We start from the raw sequence: 20,012 nt of genomic DNA, 5'->3' as shown, positions 1-20,012 counted from the left end.
ATGTGTATTCTAAACCTGGTAGTTAAATGAAGGGCTTCACCGGTAGCTGAGCTGGTAAAGAATCCATTTGCAATGCAGGAGACCCAGGTTCAATTTCTGGGTTGGGAAGATCCCCTGGAGAGGGATAGTCTACCCACTCCAGTATTCCTGGGCTTCCTTGGTGGCTCAGACGGTAAAGAATCCGCCTGCAATGTGGGAGACCTGAGTTCGATCCCTGGGTTGGGAAACCCCTGAGGACATGGTAACCCACTCCAGTATTCTTGCCTGGAGAATCCCCATGGACAGAGGAACCTGGAGAGCTGCAGTCCATGGGGGTTGGACACGACACAGTAGACTAGGCACAGCACAATTTAATGAAACTGACAAGGAAATTTAAACGGTACTAATTCATTAGAATACTTACAGCTAATATACCTAATTAAAAGAATAACAAGACAGTTATTTCCTTAAAAGTAAAATTACAGTGTAATTCAGACATTTAGTCTAAATTGATACTGTTTTACTATATTTTCAGCCAGTACAAATTTTTTCAGATACTTAAAAAAATACAAGATTAGTTAAGTACATCATGCAAAATTTTCAGATAATGAGCAACATCGGAGACTGGCTTTCCTTTGATAATCAATACTAGTTAACAATAAGACCAGTCTTTTTTTTTTTTTTTAATATATATATGCCTCCTAAGAGAGATTGGGAGATGTGCCACTTGGATACTAAGGCTAATAGTGGCAGAAACTGACTTATCGTCTTATTGATCAAATCTGCCAATTTCATTCATAGTAATAACTAAATTGATTTTCTCTCTTGTTTGCCTGTCTGCTTCAACTTCTTATGTTTTCAGTGTATACTATTAAATTCTACTATAGATGCCACCAGGTGGGTTTATCAACACTTCTAAGAGGGGATCTTCTTGTCTCTACTCCTGACATCCTTCTGGCTTTCTTCTTTCCTCTAACCATCTCTCTCTTCTTTTACCTGTCTTCTCATATCATTTTAATTAGTTATTTACAAAATTAAAGAGGTAAAAATGTGTGAATGAAAGCGTGACAATGCATATGTATATGTAAATATTACTGCCAAATAATATCAAGCACTGTGCTAAGTACTAGGATACAAGGATGAATAAAACAGTCTTTGCTTTCAAGGAGTTCACAGTTTGGAAGAGGAAAGAGACGGTATCTGAAAATATTTTAATAGACTTTTGTATGAGGTCTGAGCCTCAGATGTTTCTTTTCACATCATAGCTTCCAAAGGTTTGATAGTAATATCAGACTCCCTATTAGTTTAAGGGACAAGTTGGCATGACCAGTGATACTTTGAAAGAAGCCAAAGACAGCCTGCCATCCTCCAAGTTAAACTTCCTGGGTTGAGTATAGTTTAGAAAATGGCAATATACCAGCACAGCTTCAAAGAAGAATAAGCAGTGACAGGCTGACAGAAAAAAATGAAGCAGTGATAATCAGATAACAAAAATATCAATAAGCTTCCGTCCAGTGGCATCATAAGCATCACAGCTAGCTTTCACTGAGTGACTACTATATGCTAGCGAGGGCTGTCATGCATTCTATCAGCTAATTTAAACTATGTATAGAAACTATATTTTCTTCATATCCTAGGTGAGTAAATTTTCCCCTAGAGAATTTAAATAACTTTCTCAAGGTAAGAGAGTGGTATAGAATTTATTTAAACTTGGGAATCATGACAAGAGATGAGTTACTAATTTTTTTTCCCATCTCCAGAACTAAGAAACCTGGCAATAGAATACGTACTTAAACAGAGAATAATTTCTGTTAGGCCATCCATTTTCAGGGTCTCAGAATCCCTTGGTCAGGACCTCTTGTATAAAAAACATTTTCTGTTAAAACACAAAGAACCCCAACAGGCTTTTGTTTATGTGGGACATCAGTCAGTTCAGTTGCTCGCTCGGTTGTGTCTGACTCTTTCCACCCCCAAAGACTGCTGCCCTCCAGGTTCCTCTGTCCATGGGATTTTCCAGGCAAGAATACTGGATCTGGTTGCCATTTTCTACTTCAGGGGATTTTCCCGACCCAGGGATCAAATGCCCGTCTCCTGCACTGCAGGCAGATTCTTCACCACTGACGTACCAGCGAAGTGGGACATATTCACTGATCATTACATTAGAAATTAAACCTAAGGAATTTTAAAAACACAAGAACTGTCAGAGCTGACATCATCATATAACATGTAGCATTTAGAAACTCCACATTAAACTCAGGAAAGAATAATACTGAAATGGCAAAGTTTTAATAGTATCCAGTAAATAGTTTTAACCTTTCAACACTCTAAAGGGGTCCCAGGGACATCAAGAGGTCCCTAAAACACACAAAGTAAACTACTGGATACAACTATTTACTATATTTTAAAATAAATCATGAATCCCTCATTGCCACTATCTTTTCAGAATCTGGAAACCTTGGTTGAAAATAATTCATTTAAGAGAGAGGACTTATTTCAGAGATGAGGAAAGATTCAGGAAAGTCAAGGGGCAGGCATAAGATCACATAGTTATTAGCAGATATCTAATCTTATTATACTAATAGAACATTATTTTTGGTTTCTGATTACAAAGTATCACTAGAAAAATATTTTGGGATAGTTGGTAGTAAGCAAAGCAATTATACGAATAGAGTATCAAAATCCAAAGATCTCTTGAATAAGCCAGTATTTTCAGTGTTGTGCAGGAAAAGCTAACAGGGCTGGTTTCACTTCTCCATTTATTTATAATGTGCTGCTCACAGGGCTCCTATTGATGAACCAAATCCATGGTCCCTATCAGATCAGCCTAATTAAAAAACTATATTTTCACTTACACTTTCAGACAAGGCAGAGTTCAGATTAACAGAGACCAGATTAACCCTCACACTTGAAACGATACAAAAAAACCCAAAACTCTAAATAAAATACATTAAGCAATACTTTTGAGACACTGGACATGGAAGTATAGGACTGTAACACCTGAGACAGAGGAAACAAGGTGAATCCTATTATTACTGGGGAGAGGGAAAGGGCAGGGGACAGGGAGAGGAGGAGGAAAAGGAAGAAAGGAAAAGAGAGATCATAACTTAGAACACTATGCATTTTGTAAAAAAATATTAAGAATATTTCAGACACATGAAACAAGAAAAACTGATCAGCACCAGACCTACATGATGAGGAATGTTAAAGGAAGTTCTTCAATCAAAAGGAAAATAATACCAGTTTAGAAATACGAATTTATACAAAGAACTAAAGCATAGATTGGGAAACACTTGAAACAGTGTCAGACTTTATTTTGGGGGGCTCCAAATCACTGCAGATGGTGACTGCAGCCATGAAATTAAAAGACGCTTACTCCTTGGAAGGAAAGCTATGACCAACCTAGATAGCATATTCAAAAGCAGAGATGTTACTTTGCCAACTAAGGTCCGTCTAGTCAAGGCTATGGTTTTTCCTTTGGTCATGTATGGATGTGAGAGTTGGACTGTGAAGAAAGCTGAGTGCCAAAGAATTGATGCTTTTGAAGTGTGGTGTTGGAGAAGACTCTTGAGAGTCCCTTGGACTGCAAGGAGATCCAACCAGTCCATCCTCAAGGAGAGCAGTCCTGGGTGTTCTTTGGAAGGACTGATGCTGAGGCTGAAACTCCAATACTTTGGCCACATCATGCAAAGAGTTGACTCACTGGAAAAAGACGCTGATGCTCGGAGGGATGGAGGGATTGGGGGCAGGAGGAGAAGGGGACGACAGAGGATGAGATGGCTGGATGGCATCACCGACTTGATGCACATGAGTTTGGGTAAACTCCAGGAGTTGGTGATGGACAGGGAAGCCTGGCATGCTGCGATTCACGGGGTCGCAAAGAGTCAGACACGACTGAGCAACTGAACTGAACTGAAAGCATGTACTCTGGCTACAATGGAATGAAATTAAATATTAATAATAAAAATACCTGCAGATAATCTGTAAATATTACAAATTTAAACATACACTTCTAAATAACCCAAGGATCAAGGAAGAAATCAATAGGAAAATTGCAACAGAGCAGAACCCTGCACCCCATCCCAAGTACAAAAATGAGAAGTTAATGATTAGAACCAATACAGAATTGTTTTATAGATACTATAACTTCCACTACAGGAAAAAAGTTAAGTGCATGATAACCAGACTGTAAGCCATCACATAAGCTGTTTCATTCTGAGCAGAACTGAATCTATGGCCAGCAAAATTCCAAGAACTGGCCTCAAGAGAATGGGATTAACATTATTGCTCATAATCATCTTTATCTTTGTGAACATCAAAATAATTGTAGCTCACTCTGCCCGTATATTTAAGCGGAAAACCAAAATTGTCAGCAAAACAGACCCACATAGACACTTTCCACTCTGAGAATACAGCACCTATGTCAGCATGAAGTTATATAAAATAGACCTTTACCCTACTCCCATAGAAATGGAATGATGTTCTGACAAGTGGGGATTTGCAAGTGGCTCTTTGCAGGAAACCACCCTCAGCTCCTTTTCTTGTCACTTTAGCAGAGCTGTATTATAACTAACTTTTACCAGGCACTCCCCCATGCTCTACTAATCTCCAGTCCAAGCACAACTTTCAAAGCTTTTAATCACACAATATATTTCTTAAAATACACAAACTAACAAAGCTCATTCAACAAAAAAACTGAACAGCTCTTATCAATTACTGAAGTTAAAATTAAAAACAATCCTCAAAAGAAAAGAAGATTTTTGTAGAAACTGATATGCTGGCTTCAAACTTTTGTCTATGCAATGTATCTAAAACAGGAAAAACAACTTTGAAACAGAATAAATGAGACTGCATGACTTACACTACTTGATATTAATCTGTATTTTAAAGGTACAGTAATCAAGATAATATAGTATTGATGCAAAGTTTAAAAAAAAAAATCAATGGAACAGAGAGTCTGGAAATTGATCCTGCCGTACATGGTTAATTGATTTTCAACAGAGATAACAGGGGAATTCAATGGAGGAAAAGGACAATCTTTCCATTGAACACTACCAACAAAAATAAGTATCAGTTCAGTCGCTCAGTCGTGTCTGACTCTTTGTGACCCCATGAATCACAACATGCCAGGCCTCCCTGTCCATCACCAACTCCTGGAGTTCACTCAAACTCACATCCATTGAGTCGGTGATGCCATCCAGCCATCTCATCCTCTGTCGTCCCCTTCTCCTCCTGCCCCCAATCCCTCCCAGCAGCAGAGTCTTTTTCAATGAGTCAACTCTTCGCATGATGTGGCCAAAGTACTAGAGCTTCAGCTTTAGCATCATTCCTTCCAAAGAACACCCAGGACTGATCTCCTTTAGAATGGACTGGTTGGATCTCCTTGCAGTCCAAGGGACTCTCAGGAGTCTTCTCCAACACCACACTTCAAAAGCATCAATTCTTCAGCACTCAGCTTTCTTCACAGTCCAACTCTCACATCCATACATGACCATTGGAAAAACCATAGCCTTGACCAGACGGACCTTTGTTGACAAAGTAATGTCTCTGCTTTTGAATATACTATCTAGGTTGGTCATAACTTTTCTTCCAAGGAGTAAGCAAGCGTCTTTTAATTTCATGGCTGCAGTCACCAAAATAAGTAAATATGTTGTCAAATTTACTATTTATTGAGACTGGTACTATCAAACAATTCATAGGTAATAGGAAGAGAAGTACTATATTCTATCCCTTTCTTAAAGATTTACAATAAATTCTGAGACACTTAATACCAACGAGGAAATCTAATTTTCTCTTAACTCAATAATATATAAATATATATTGGATCATGCAGCTCTGTATTTACATACTGTTTATTAATAACCTAAGCCCAGTTCGAGAAACTCTGATCTTGTTCAAAATTTTCTGTTTTATATGTTAGGAATTAAGTCCAGAATAAGTAACTCATTTGACCAAGTTTACTCATCAAATGGGAGAAGTCTCTAGACTGAAGATCTCTATTCCTGTATTACAAATCATCTTTGTCACTTGATATGCTCTGGAGGTTTTATAACCAAGTATTGCTTCTATTTTTGTGCTTCTACTCTCCCTGGGCCTTCATGATATAACTTCTATCATTCTATGGTATCATTCTCTGCTTTCGTGTGAGAGTGAACACTCCTTTTTGCCCAAGAAACATGGACTGAGCATTTTTGTTTTATCCAACTAGTGCCAGTGAAATCTCAGCAAATCTTTCATTAATTTAAAAAATGTGGAAGAAAAAATGTGAACAGCCCACAAACTAAAATTTGGACACTCCAAGACAAGACTATAAAATTCCAAACTGGGAATAAAGACACTGAGGAAAAGTGTTATCTACAAGAGCAAGGTAGGGTTCTTAGGGGAAAAAAAATTCAAGAAAATTTTTTACAGAGTAAGGACTCAGAAAAACAAACAATGAGATTTCATAGTATCACCAATGTGGAGAAGACATTTGGTTCAGGACAGCTGATGTTCCACTGGTTAATCACTAAGTAATTTCCTAAACTAAACACCAAGAATATGAACTGTTCCATGCAAAATGCTAGATTGCTTATGACATAAAACCACACGAAATAATTATTTCACTTGACAGCAAAAAGGATTAAGTATCTATTCAATATGTCACAGTCCAAGCTTATTATTATCAAAATAAAAATGTTAGAGTGTACAACAAAAACACATCACAGGAGGAACTGATATTAACTGATCATGCTAAATCTTTGACTTTTCTGGAGTTCAAAGACGAGTGGGCCTTAGGTTGCATTACTACGAACAAAGTTAGTAGAGATGATGGAATTCCAGCTGAACTATTTCAAATCATAAAAGATGATGCTGTGAAAGTGCTGCACTCAATATGCCAGCAAATTTGGAAAACTCAGCAGATGGCCACAGGGATTGAAAAGGTCAGTTTTCATCCCAATCTCAAAGAAAGGCAAAGCCAAAGAATGCTCAAACAACTGCACAATTATACTCATCTAACATACTAGCAAAGTAATGCTCAAAATTCTCCAAGCAAAGCTTCAACAGTACATGAACCAGAACTTCCAGATGTTTAAACTGGATTTAGAAAAGGCAGAGGAACCAATGATCAAATTGCCAACATCTGCTGAATCATCAAAAAAGCAAGAGAGTTCCAGGAAAACATCTACTTCTGCTTTATTAACTATACCAAAGCTTTTGACTGTGTGGATCACAACAAACTCTGGAAAATTCTTAGAGATGGAAATACCAGACCACCTTACCTGCTTTCTGAGAAATCTGTGTGCAGTTAGAATTGGATATGGAACAACAGACTGGTTCCAAATCGGGAAAGGAGTACGTCAAGGCTGTATATTGTCACCCTGCATCAGTTCAGTTCAGTTCAGTTGCTCAGTTGTGTCTGACTCTTTGCGACCCCATGAATCTGCAGCACGCCAGGCCTCCCTGTCCATCACCACCCTGCTTATTTAACTTATATTCAGAGAACGTCATGTGAAATGCCAGGCTGGATGAAGAACAAGCTACAATCAAGTCTGCTGGGAAAAATATCAATAACCTCAAAATATCAATGACACCACCCTTATGGCAGAAAGTGAAGAGGAACTGAAGAGCCTCTTGATGAAAGTCAATGACGAGAGGGAAAAAGCTGGCTTAAAACTCAACATTCAAAAAACCATGATCATGGCATCCGGTCCCATCACTTCATGGCAAATAGATGGGGAAACAATGGAAACAGTGACAGACTTTATTTTCTTGGGCTTCAAAATCTCTGCAGATGGTGACTGCAGTCATGAAATTAAAAAAACACTTGGTCTTGGAAGAAAAGCTATGACCAACCTAGACAGTATATTAAAAACCAGAGACATTACTCTGCTGACAAAAGTCCGTCTACTCAAAGCTATGGTTTTTCCAGTAGTCATGTATGGACGTGAGAGTTGGACTATAAAGAAAGCTGAGCACCGAAGAACTGATGCTTTTGAACTGCAGTGCTGGAGAAGACTCTCGAGCATCCCTTGGACTGCAAGGAGATTCAACCAGTCAATCCTAAAGGAAATCAGTCTGAATATTCACTGGAAGGACTGATGCTAAAGCTGAAGCTCCAATACTTTGGCCACCTGACATGAAGAGCCAATTCATTTGAGAAAACCCCAATTCTGGGAAAGATTGAAGGCAGGAATAGAAGGGGCCGATGGAGGATGAGATGGTTGGATGGTATCATCAACTCAATGGAAATGAGTTTGAGCAAGCTCCTGGAGTTGGTGATGGACAGGGAAGCCTGGCGTGTTGTAGTCATGGGGTTGCAAAGAGTCGGACAGGACTGAACTGAAGCCTGTGACATACATAAGCTCACTGAAGTCTCATCACTACCTTGTGAGATAGATACCTTTCAAACAGATTTGAGGAATTATCTGAAACCTCTTCTTTTAGAATTTACATTCTGTCTTTAAGAATACAGACCAATAAGAATCTACGTTCATAAGAATCTGGGTTGCCCAATTTTATTTCTCCTAATAATCTCCAAATCCCAAGATCTGTTTATCTGCTATGAACTTCTCCAATAGTTTCAACTTTTTAAATATAATTACCTTCATGTGACTTACAGGACCTCTTGGGCATTTAAAAACTGCAACAGGCCCCTCATTTTCTTCAGGACATACTCCAGGAATTCACAACAGCTGTCTCTCTAAGGAGTATTTAAGACTTACAAAATTCTTGGGGTTATTTTTTATGAGACTGAATGTAAAAAGAGGAACACTTATAGACTTTTTAATAAATTACAGATACGTGCTGAATATGTTATTCTTTTATTTAATTCTCACACCCTTCTTATTTGACAAATCTCACTGCAGATGAGAAATCTGAGGCTTAGAAATTATCTTATCTTTTACAAGGTCAAATACAGTGGTGATACCAGGAAACAGACTTTTCTGACTCATTCCATAGCTTGTATTTTTTATGTCTAAAATGTGAATAAGATTCAATAAATAATGATAGTAACCATCATCTTACAGCATCTACTATGTGTCCAACTCCTAGATAAATAGTTCAGTTCAGCTCAGCTGCTCAGTCGTGTCTGACTTTTTGCGACCCCATAAATCGCAGCACACCAGGCATCCCTGTCCATCACCATCCCCCAGAGCTCACTCAAACTCACGTCCATTGAGTCAGTGATGCCATCCAGCCATCTCATGCTCTGGCGTTCCCTTCAAATCCCTCCCAGCATCAGAGTCTTTTCCAGCGAGTCCACTCTTCGCATGAGGTGGCCAAAGTACTGGAGTTTCAGCTTCAGCATCATTCCTTCCAAAGAACACCTAGGGTTGATCTCCTCTAGAATGGACTGGTTGGATCTCCTTGCAGTCCAAGGAACTCTCAAGAGTCTTCTCCAACACAGTTCAAAAGCACCAATTCTTCAGTGCTCAGCCTTCTTCACAGTCTCCCTGGTGGTTCAGATAGTAAAGAATCTGCCTGCAATGCATGAGACCCAGCTTTGATCCCTGGGTTAGGAAGATCCCCTATTGAAGGGAATAGCTACCCACTCCAATATTCTTGCCTGGAGAATTCCGTGGACAGAGGAATCTTGCAGGCCACAGTCCGTGGTTTGCAAAGAGTTGGACATGACTGAATGGCTTTCACTTTTCACTTGGGGTCTCTTTTGAACTACAGCCAGTGTGATATGGTCCAAAGGGACAGTAATTTAAAATCATACTGCCTGGTTACTAGTCTTGGGTGCTTAATATTTGGTTAGCTATCTACCTTCTCTGACCCCCAGTTTCTTCACCTCTAAAATGATGACTTTTCAAATGGTTTCTTGATGAGCTGGTATGAAGCTTACAAAAGGTAATATGTGAAAAGTTCTAAACCATACAGTGACAAATGGTGTTGTAAATATTGTTATTAATTAAAACAGGCTAAGCAAATCTAAAGATGTATCCTGCCAGAATCTACCATCCATTATTTTTTCATGAATAAGAAACATCTAAATTTACAGAAAATAATTAAAAATCTGTCCAAAAGTTACAAAAAGGAACAAAGAAGAGATTCAAAAATTAACTTGTTTTGACTCCCATTTGTTAACTTTAAAGACAACACTGGGATAAAAAAAGAGAGAATCGTAAAGATCAATCCTGAAAAACATGTTATTTCATAGGCAAACAAAGTTAAATGAAATTCACAATGAGGTGAGAAACTGACCCGCTAGCCCAAAAGATCTATGGTAGAACATCTCAACAGACACTGTCCCTGGAAAAATAGCTAAACTGAAAAAAACAGAAGGTCTGACTAGCTTAAAAATGGAAAAGTAGACAATCTGATAGCTATGTGATTCCTTTCACTTTAAATATCCACTAGCAAGAAATTTAAAGCCATGTATATCATCTTAATCCAATTTTTTTCTTAACCAAAAACATTAAGATCATAATTTACAGGCAGGTATTATTTTGAATAAGACCATGAGTAACAAACAAAATTTTCTCTCATGGGTTTATCTGAACCTAACTTTAAGACACACCTTTTTCTCACCCATAGTTTTCTTCATGTTCAGAACATTCAGAAGGAGCAGTTACATAACAAAACAGATTAATGGGAACATAGATGCAATATATAGAAAACACTTACTTTAATTCTCTGTCCCTCCTGTCTTGCTTTGCTATTTAACTGCTTCATCTCGTGTTTTGTACCTGAGATCAAGAGGCATAAAATACTATTTCAAAATTTGTGTGTCCTTTCTAATTATTGCATTTGATCTCATAGTAGCTATAAAACCTATACCATTTTCCCATTCAAAAATAAAAACAACTGCAAACAGAAAACAGTCTAGAAAAAATATGTGTTCTAAGGGAGAAAACTTCATTACCCATCAATACTGACAAATGGGGGACAATGAGAAAAAACTATTTTTTTTATTCACACAACTAGATTTTCCCATTTATAAGGGAAGCTATTTATCGAAATCAAACAATCTGGTAGTGGTATAACACAACCACAGCTAACTTGTCAAAACCTAAATAAAACACATGGAGTTTAATTCAGGAGTCATCATTCTCTGGGGGGAGTGAGTCTACATGATTTTGTATCTTTCTCAGTCACTAACTGTGCCAGTTTCCTTTTCCTTTGTGATATCTCTTCTCTTTCAATTATTTTGTGATCTTAATCCTATTATCTCAACATAAGTCTTATTTCATTACAAGTGAGCTTGTGTAGTAACATCGAATCAGATTATCCAATCTCTTGTCACTTTTTCACTTTGAATCCATCCTTCATACCCAATGTATTGATCTTCATAAAACCTTTTGTGCCATTTCCTAGGTCAAAGTCTATATTTAATTGGTTCTCTATTCCCCAAAGGATAGACTTTATTTCTTCTACAGAAAGGTTATCTGCCTTATTATACTAATCACCTACAAAGCAAGGGGTTATTTGGTATTTACTGCATTTGTGATTTTGGTGCCTCTATAACTTGTGGTGCCATCATTCTATATTTCCAAAAAGTTGTCTTCCTTTCCACCTTATTTGCACAAGTACTGTTTCTCCTACAGTATTCTATTCAAACATTTCCTATTCTAATAAGTCTTTCCTGACCACCCAAATTTCTCCCTCTCCTGTAATCTCATGGTACTCAATGAAATTACCTTGGTAATTAGTTATTCGTTGCCTAATTAAAGCTTCTCACTGTGGCCTTAAAGAGTTAAAGTTTATAGTTTACTTAAAATAAATATTACTTGTATTACTAATCATATTTCCTGAACTCTAAGATACACATCCATTCACTCAGGACATTAAAAAACAACAACAACAACAAAAAAAAAACAGTGCATCCACAAATCTCAGCATGGTACAACTAGGGAACCACAGTAAATTCAAGTTCCAAAAAAGCAGGCAGACAACACTGTCATCCTTATTTACAAGCGTAATTCTCATGCCACTGTGCTCTAGTGGGAGAAGAAAACAACGTTCTCTCTACTCCTAGATATTCCCAAGGGTTCTACTGTCAAATGTAAATTAACTACACACCAAGTTCTCTCAAAACTTCACCCAGTATAACTCTTTCTGGGGTCAGAATTACCTCTATTTTTTGTTTTTTGTTTTGGATAGACAGCATATAAGGGGAACTATGCTTCTGTTGTGCCATATCTACCTTGCTACCCATCAAACTTCAGAGTGGCTCTTAGCCAAGCTATTCCATATATATGAAGGAACAGATATTGAATACCTGCTAAGAATGGAGAGCATTAAGGAAAATTAAGATCCCTTTAGACACATCTGGCACAGTTCAGAAGTTGATAGAGAAGTAACATTAAACAAATACAGATAACCTTATGGACTCATTTTAGTGTCTAGAATCTGAAAGCTCTATGTTTATTCTAGTTGAATTTTTAGTTATTTTTGCTTCCCTTAACCCAAGTACCCAGTCGATGGATTTGTGTATGATACTCAGAAGTCTATAACAACCTCTGAATCTTTGTACCCTAATATTTTCATTTTCTATTAATACCTGATCTGGTCAGTCAAGCTGCCATCCATGTATTTTCCTAACAAGTGATCTGAGAAATGACCGCTGATGTGCTTTTTAAATAAACTGAACCCTCATATCCCTTCAGGGCAACAGGTAGCACAAGCCACAATATGTATTACAATGAAAGATCTCAAAATATACCAACTATGTATCCTTCAACAGAAAGTTCCTGACATTATTTTGCGCTGAGTCATACACAGCCGCTAAACTAAGTCTTTTAAAGCCAACTCATCACCACATAACTGGTTTTCCCCTTCTCCACTAATAGGTCTAAGTCCGGAACTGCAGTAAGGTAGTTATTATTAGTATCCACCCCACCCCATCCCCTCCACCAATGAAAAAAAGAAAAAAAGGTTCGAGGAGAAGAGAAGTAACGTGTCTAGAGTCATACAGCTAACAAACAGGAGTGCCAGAAACAGAGCACAGACATCTTGATTTCAACATTCAAGCTCTTAAATTCTGCACTATTCTGTCTTACAAAACACTATACTTGCTAGGCAATTTTTTTAAAAAAATCAAATCATGTCCAATGTCTTCTTTAGAGATATCACTTGCAGATACTCTTCTTTTTTCTCCTTTGCCCTCTCTCTTTTCCCATCCCTTTAGTATATGGCCAAAAATTTTAGATAATTCTTTGAGCTGGGAATAAGGGGGGTCCCCCTTATTGCGGGGGTCAAAAATACTAGCAGAGAATTTAGAATATGTGAGTTCTAGGCCAGAATCTGTCATTAACTATGCAATGTTTCTAGCCAAATCTCATGTGTATTTTGTATCAGCAGCACACATCTCAACCTAGCCAAATCTCAAATTGTGTTAGTTTCCTCATTTAGGAAACAAAAAAGACTGGATATAAATAACGAACACACTTTCCAGTTTTGAAAATTCTATGATATTGCAAAATGGGGAGGGAAAAAAAGAGCAACACACACAACTATTTCATTCTGCAAACCACATTATAAAGAGAAGGTAAAACCGTGGTAGAAATTTAGCAATTAGAAAAAAATAAGCACACAAACTCTACTCAGTTGAATGGTATTTCTTTTCCAAAACAACCATCATGATGGATTATATGTAATTTGAAAATACTCATGATTAAACAGCCAGCTCTTGGTCATTGATGGTAGCTATAAATATAACTTCTATTAGTAGTGACTTATCAGTGAACTCATACCTTTTAAATTAAGGAATGCAAACTCTGTATCTTAGGAAAGAGTATCAACAAAAACTTCTCTTTCTTAAGAGCCCTCTCATAACCCCTAGACAGGATATAAACTCCAGTGGTACAACAGCACTCTGAGCTCAGTCTAGGTTGGGGAGCACAGCTTAAGATGGCAGGAAAACCAAGATAACGTGGTCCCTTGGAATTTCCATAAATTAAAATGATCAAACATTTTGAAACAGAATTTGTACATGAGAAAATATAAGCACAAAAACACATAATGAAATATTAGCTATCTGGAGAAAATAATAATGCTGAAAATAACAGTAGCTTTCATTTATCAATAAATGAAGTACTTCACAGCTATTACTGCATTCCACCTCTTCCAAAACCCTACAAAGTATGTGTAAAATCACCATAATTACAGACATTGCAGACCTGAACCACAAAGAGGTTATGTAATTTGCCCAGAGTCATGGGGTACAACTCTTAGAGGCAGTGATCTTAAATAAAATACTTCACTAAGTAGTGTCATCAATTAGAGCAATAATTTATAAGCACAGAAGAAAAGTCTATTACCATTAATTAATACAACCCTGCACTTCAAGCTTAGATCAGTTTTGGTTCTTTTCCCTCCAAGGGGGAAGATCTTCAAACACAATCATTAGTATATCTAATGATTCTTCTTCAATTTGATTATGTTCAGCAAACATATAGAGCATTCATTATGTATAAAGTATGAGAAAGACTAAAACTTTTATATCAAAGCTTGACAGAAGATTTCTGCTTTCTCAAGAAAGAAAATGAAAGGGAAAGAAAACCAATTTTACATCCTTTACAAATCTAAAAGAAGTAAAAGTAATTAAGCATGACTGAATCAGGCAATTCTTATTCATTACACTTACAATACCGCATATCTGCAAATGTATTCATTCATTTAAATGTTTGTTACAAATAGATATAGTTGATAAATTTTGACATATATAATTAAGAGTCAACACTTACAGAACACTCACTATGTACCAGACACTGATCTAAACACTCGACTGATCTAAGCACCTCTTTTTGTACGTGTATCTCTCTTAATTCTCACAACAATTACCTTATAAAGTAATTATTATTATTCCCCTTTCACAGATGAGTAAACTGAGGTACAGTGAATTTAAGTAACTTGCCCAGAATCACACATGTAGTAAGTGGCAGAGCTGGGACTCATACCCAGGCAGTCTGGCTCCAGAGTATGTGCTCTTAATCACTGCCTTCAAAGAAGAGGGGAAAAATCTGAAACTAGAATAAATCATTAACACTGTAGAAAATAAGAAAAATCATAATATTCTCTGGCGTTTACACCTGGTTAGAAATGTCAAATATAGAAAACATTCATTTGCAGGAAAGGATAAAAAATAAGGGAGGGAATGGACAAACTCATTCATTATACCTCTGCCCATGTCTAAGTTAACTGAGATTAACCACCCCTTTCAGTCTCTTGTGCTTTAAATCAATCACACCTTCACAGATTTTTGAAACTAGAAGTGCTATTCAATCATCTTCATGCTGTTATCTGTTCACGTGCATGTTTTTGTTCTGCACAGGTGGGGAGTAGGTCAACAGTGCAGAAACCAGAACTCTAATACAGACAGAGGAGGCTGAGAGAGAGATCACAAATATTGTGTTACTTCCCTTCAAGTATCTTAAACATGTTCTGTCCCATCTTCACATTTCCTAAGAAATGTCTACCATTTCCTCCATAACCATTATTAGGCATGGTGATTATTTCTGTGTCTGCTTAACAAAAACTCTACAGTGAATGATGTGCAGTGGGTAGTTTTGATAACTAGAAACTCAACCAATCACTTGTACCCTATAAGGCTACTTTTCTGGTAGATTTGGCAAAAAAAAGGGCAGACACACCAGAAAGAGCTTTACTGCAGTGACTTTTCTTACTTCTGAAAGAACAGGCAGAAGGCTAACACAGGATAAGAAGCTTGTGGGCTCTTAACCATAAAATGCCAGTGGAACTCATCAAGTTTACTGGAGCAGAATGGTATCTTCATTAGAATTAAAGTCAGGACTTATTAGCCAAAAGTATAAACAGCAAAAATTCTCCTTGGAAAGTTGTTAAATAAATATTGAGCTCAACCTTCGTGAAATTTTGCACAGCCAATCTTGTAGCCTAAAACACATAGTAATACAGTATTACTAGCTTTCAGGTGCCAAATGCTGTTTTACAGTACTGCAAAAAATTCTTTCTTCCTTATAGTTTTGAGTCGGGGATGGAGGAAAACAGCAATTCAGATAGTTGAATCCATCTAAATTAAAAGCATATGCTTCACAACTCCACCAAACCACTCATTCTGCCGTTTTTAAAAACCTTTTTATCACAATTTATCACAAAAAGTAAAATTAAAATTTTTTTCCATCAGTAATGTAAAATCAAATTGTTTATTTAAATGATGTAACTTTTTTTGAAGGAAATGCGTTACTTATACAATTTGGTAAAGTCTAAAAAATCTCATTTATATAATTTCTACAAAGGTACCTAATATTTCACAAAAGTTTAAACTGACTTGCTAATTTTATTCACAATGTGTCAAAACTAGCTTTTAGCCAAAGTCATTATTTATTTCTAAATTTTAAAAACTCAACCTATTAAAATATTCAGAAGATATTAAGTATTTTGTTTAACTGAAATTTCTATTAACAAACTTATATTCATCTATACTTATGATTAATAAAAACATGGTCAAGATGGTGGAAGATATTTAATAGTAAAACTAAAAAAGTTGAAAATACTCTTAAAAGGGAGTGTTGAAGGCAGTTGCAAAGATAGCCTTAAATGTCTCTCTCCTTGGTGAGAAGAGTTCAGGAGATAGATAAATGTTTTGAAATTATAAATAAAATTCAACATCTTGACTAACTCAGAATCATGACTAGGATAAATAGAAGAAAGTTACTGGAAGAGTAGATTTTACCAGGAACAAAAAGAAAGAAGGGTAGTAAATCCCTGCTCTATCTGATCACTCAGCAGATCAGTAGGGAAAAAAAAATGTGTGTGTGTAATATGTGTGTATGTGTGGTTCTACGGGGTATCTTGAGATTAATCTGGATTTTTATAATAGAAAACTACTATAAAAATCAATTTAACTTTTCACTGTACATAATACACACCGGAAAAAAATTAAGAGTAAAAAACAGCATTTCAATTTGACCTACAGATCAAATAGCAAAAAGAAGAGCAAGATTTGCTTTGAAGTATGTCTCTAAAGGAAACCTTAATTTCAGGAAGATAAAATACATAAATGTTTGGATATATTGTTGACTTCCCTGGTGGCTCAGATGGTAAAGCGTCTGTCTACAATGCGGGAGACCCAGGTTCGATCCCTGGGTTGGGAAGATCCCCTGGAGAAGGAAATGGCAATCCACTCCAATACTATTGCCCGAAAAATCCCATGGACAGAGGAGCCTGGTAGGCTACAGTCCATGGGGTCGCAAAGAGTCAGACATGACTGAGCGACTTCACTTTAAAAAGAAAAGCAAGATTTGCTTTGAAGTACATCTCTAAAGGAAAACTTAATTTCAGGAAGATAAAATACATAAATGTTTGGATATATTATTAAAGTCTCTTCTCTTAGAATCCTATTTGTACTCAAGCAGAAAACTTGAAAGTGAAGTAAGGTACAAAGGCACCATTTAATGCATATTAAGAAATAACATGATATCACACAGCAACTCAAGGCTTAGAAAGAAAATAATCCAATATTAATTAACAAGTAGTACTTGTCCTCCAATATATAAAATTCCTACTTCAAAATCAAAATAGGAAACATATTTCAAATTCACAGTATTACTCAAAAAATAAAAAACTTTTAAAGGTGGAAGGAAATTGGGACACCAGCCAGTTTATCCACAGATAAAATACCATGTCTAAGATTAAGCAGCAAGTTCAAAGCAGATCAGTAGTAGATCCTATGATACCCAGAACAGTGCTATTTACACCACAGCCCAGCTTTTGCAGCACTGATTCCAGAAAAGTAAACACTAAAACCCATGTTCAACAGTCTCTCTCTCTGTCTAGTTATTTGGATTCCACTTGGATATTCCAGTTCTTCTCCAAAGTATTTAAAATAAACATTTACAGCCAAATAAAACAGTAAAACCACATACTTTAATAAGTATTTTTATTCAGCATTTTTCAATGCAAAACAGTGTAACCCATATGGAGACTATGAATTCCAATCACATTATTCATGTTATCTTCCATTTATACCAATCTAATTCTGGAGTTAAGTACCCATAAATTTTGTGCTTGTCTATTTTTTCTAGGTTAATTCTGAGGGAAATAAACAGTTCATCATTTTTCAAAGTATGACTCTTTAGAAAAGGTATCTCTTAACCTCAGCAATTTACTACGGAATCTGGAGGCACAGCACTTAAGTTTACTGTCAACTCTTTGGTCTACTTTTCAATCTCTCAGTCTCATCTTTTAAAGTTCTGGGGGATTTTTTTTTTGGTTTTCTTAATTGTTAGAAAAGGCTCTAACCTTTTACCCTTTCATTGTGTAGACTGTTAATTTGGTCTAAAGTTGGTACTTTGAGAGCTCTCAAAGCAAATAAATAAAGAAGAAAAATGACGATGTTTGGAGAATACTTAGTGAGGCATTCCAAGCTCTTCCAACTTTAGTAAAAGGTATTATAAGTAGTTAAGGTGTAGAATAAAACCAAAAATAATTCTTTGTAGGAGATAAAATAAACTCCCAAAGTGTAACAGTTAATGGAAAGAAGTAAAGCTACTGTGAAGGTACTGGGTATTCTCCCATAAAATAAGATAATCTTCACTTCCCTTAAGATACAGAATTCATATATGAAAGAACTTATTCTGCCAAATAGTATTGATCAAGGGTTAATGAGCAAACTTACTCTAGATGAGTCGTAAGAAGGACTTGGTTGACCACTTGTTCCCCAAGATGTCGTACCTCCTCGTTCATCCATACCTAAGGAGAGAAGAAAGTACAGAACATAAATCCAAGAGGATACTATGATGGGTTTTGTTTGGTACAGCAGAGACTACAATTCAGTGAGTGGTATCTGCATTTGATTGGAACTGTCTGTGTATCAATCTTTGTCTCAGAAATCTGCAGAAATAAGTCATTTAGGAGTATCTTTATCACTGCTGTATACAATGCTCTAGAGCTTCCCTGGTGGCTCAAATGGTAAAGAAGCCGCCTGCAATGCAAGAGACCCAAGTTCAATCCCTGGGTCGGGAAGATCTCCTGGAGAAGGGAATGGCAATTCACTTCAGTATTCTTGCCTGGAGAACCCCATGGACAGAGGAGCCTAGAGGGCACTGTCCATGAGGTCGCAGAGCTGGACATGACTGAGCGACTAAGCATGCATGCACACGCACACTCATAAATACAGCTCTACATACACTGCAGAATCTTAGAGCCAATATAGGGCTTTGGACACTTTCAAACAAAGGATAATCTAGGTCTCTCTACCTGCGTCTGCACTCATTCTAAGAGTAGATGAAATCTCACTTTCCAAGTTTAGCACTGCCTCCATGAAAATATGAAGTCAATAAAGGATAGAAAATGAAGCAAGTCAAACAATTGCTCAAGTTAATAAACTGGTTTCTATCAAAGCACTCAGTATTCTTAACTGAAGATACCAAACTAAATCAAGCTATTTCAAACCATATCATATCAACATTAATGATACTAAAATGATGTAATAACTTATCCTAACAAAATCTCCCCAAAAATCTGACCCTAAATGAGTAGATCCACTCTTAGGAAAAGTGCAAAGGAAAACTCAATGCGAGAAGGATAAGTTACCATGAACAACGGAATAATTCACTGTTCTCCTTAATAGACCTTCTGAAGTTTTGGTGCCATTATTTTCATCGTCCAACCAACCTCCAGAAAAAGCTGAAAGAATTGGAGATCTCTCAATCTAGCCATTTATCCCTTTTCTGTTTTGAGAACAGTCTTTCTTATCCTTGACACTTTCCCAATCCTTTCTGACCTTCTTTCTATGGTGAAATACAAATGATTGGCTTTTTTTGCTTCATTCTTTCATGAGAAACTCTAGATGTTACAAAGACAGCTTTTTATTAAGTTTAGAACCTCCTTTTCTTAAAAAAATAGAAAAGGAAAAAAAATCCTTGATGTCTTCTGTGATTTAGGTGAGAAGTGGTCTGAACTAAGTTAAATATTACAGATTCTCCTGTAACTAACCACAAGCCCCAGGGCTCTTTCATACAGACAAAATTGTCATTTAAGTACTACAGGAAGGAAAGGAAGTCAGTATCCAAAGTGGAATACACTAATTACTAATTCATGTAATAGGACCCTAATTTATTGTTTTT

General features: G+C 36.6%; 1 protein-coding gene across 5 annotated transcripts in view; it reads right to left on the bottom strand.

Moving 5' to 3' along the window:
* Positions 1 to 20,012, bottom strand: part of TCF12 (transcription factor 12) — a 394,295-nt gene that overhangs the window by 221,169 nt on the left and 153,114 nt on the right. For 3 of the 5 annotated variants that reach the window (XM_040226604.1, XM_040226602.1, XM_040226603.1), the window contains exon 4: positions 18,563 to 18,636. In XM_040226604.1, the coding sequence (XP_040082538.1) occupies positions 18,563 to 18,636 (74 nt within the window). Of the gene's footprint in view, positions 1 to 10,590; positions 10,653 to 18,562; positions 18,637 to 20,012 lie in introns of all 5 variants that reach the window. The other 2 variants (XM_040226606.1, XM_040226605.1) reach the window with 1 other exon arrangement.

The sequence above is a fragment of the Oryx dammah genome, unplaced genomic scaffold (genome assembly GCF_014754425.2).
Source record: "Oryx dammah isolate SB20612 unplaced genomic scaffold, SCBI_Odam_1.1 HiC_scaffold_26, whole genome shotgun sequence".
Lineage (NCBI taxonomy): Eukaryota > Metazoa > Chordata > Mammalia > Artiodactyla > Bovidae > Oryx > Oryx dammah.
The sequence above is the reverse complement of the archived record's forward strand: the minus strand, read 5'-3'. Positions and strand labels throughout refer to the sequence as shown.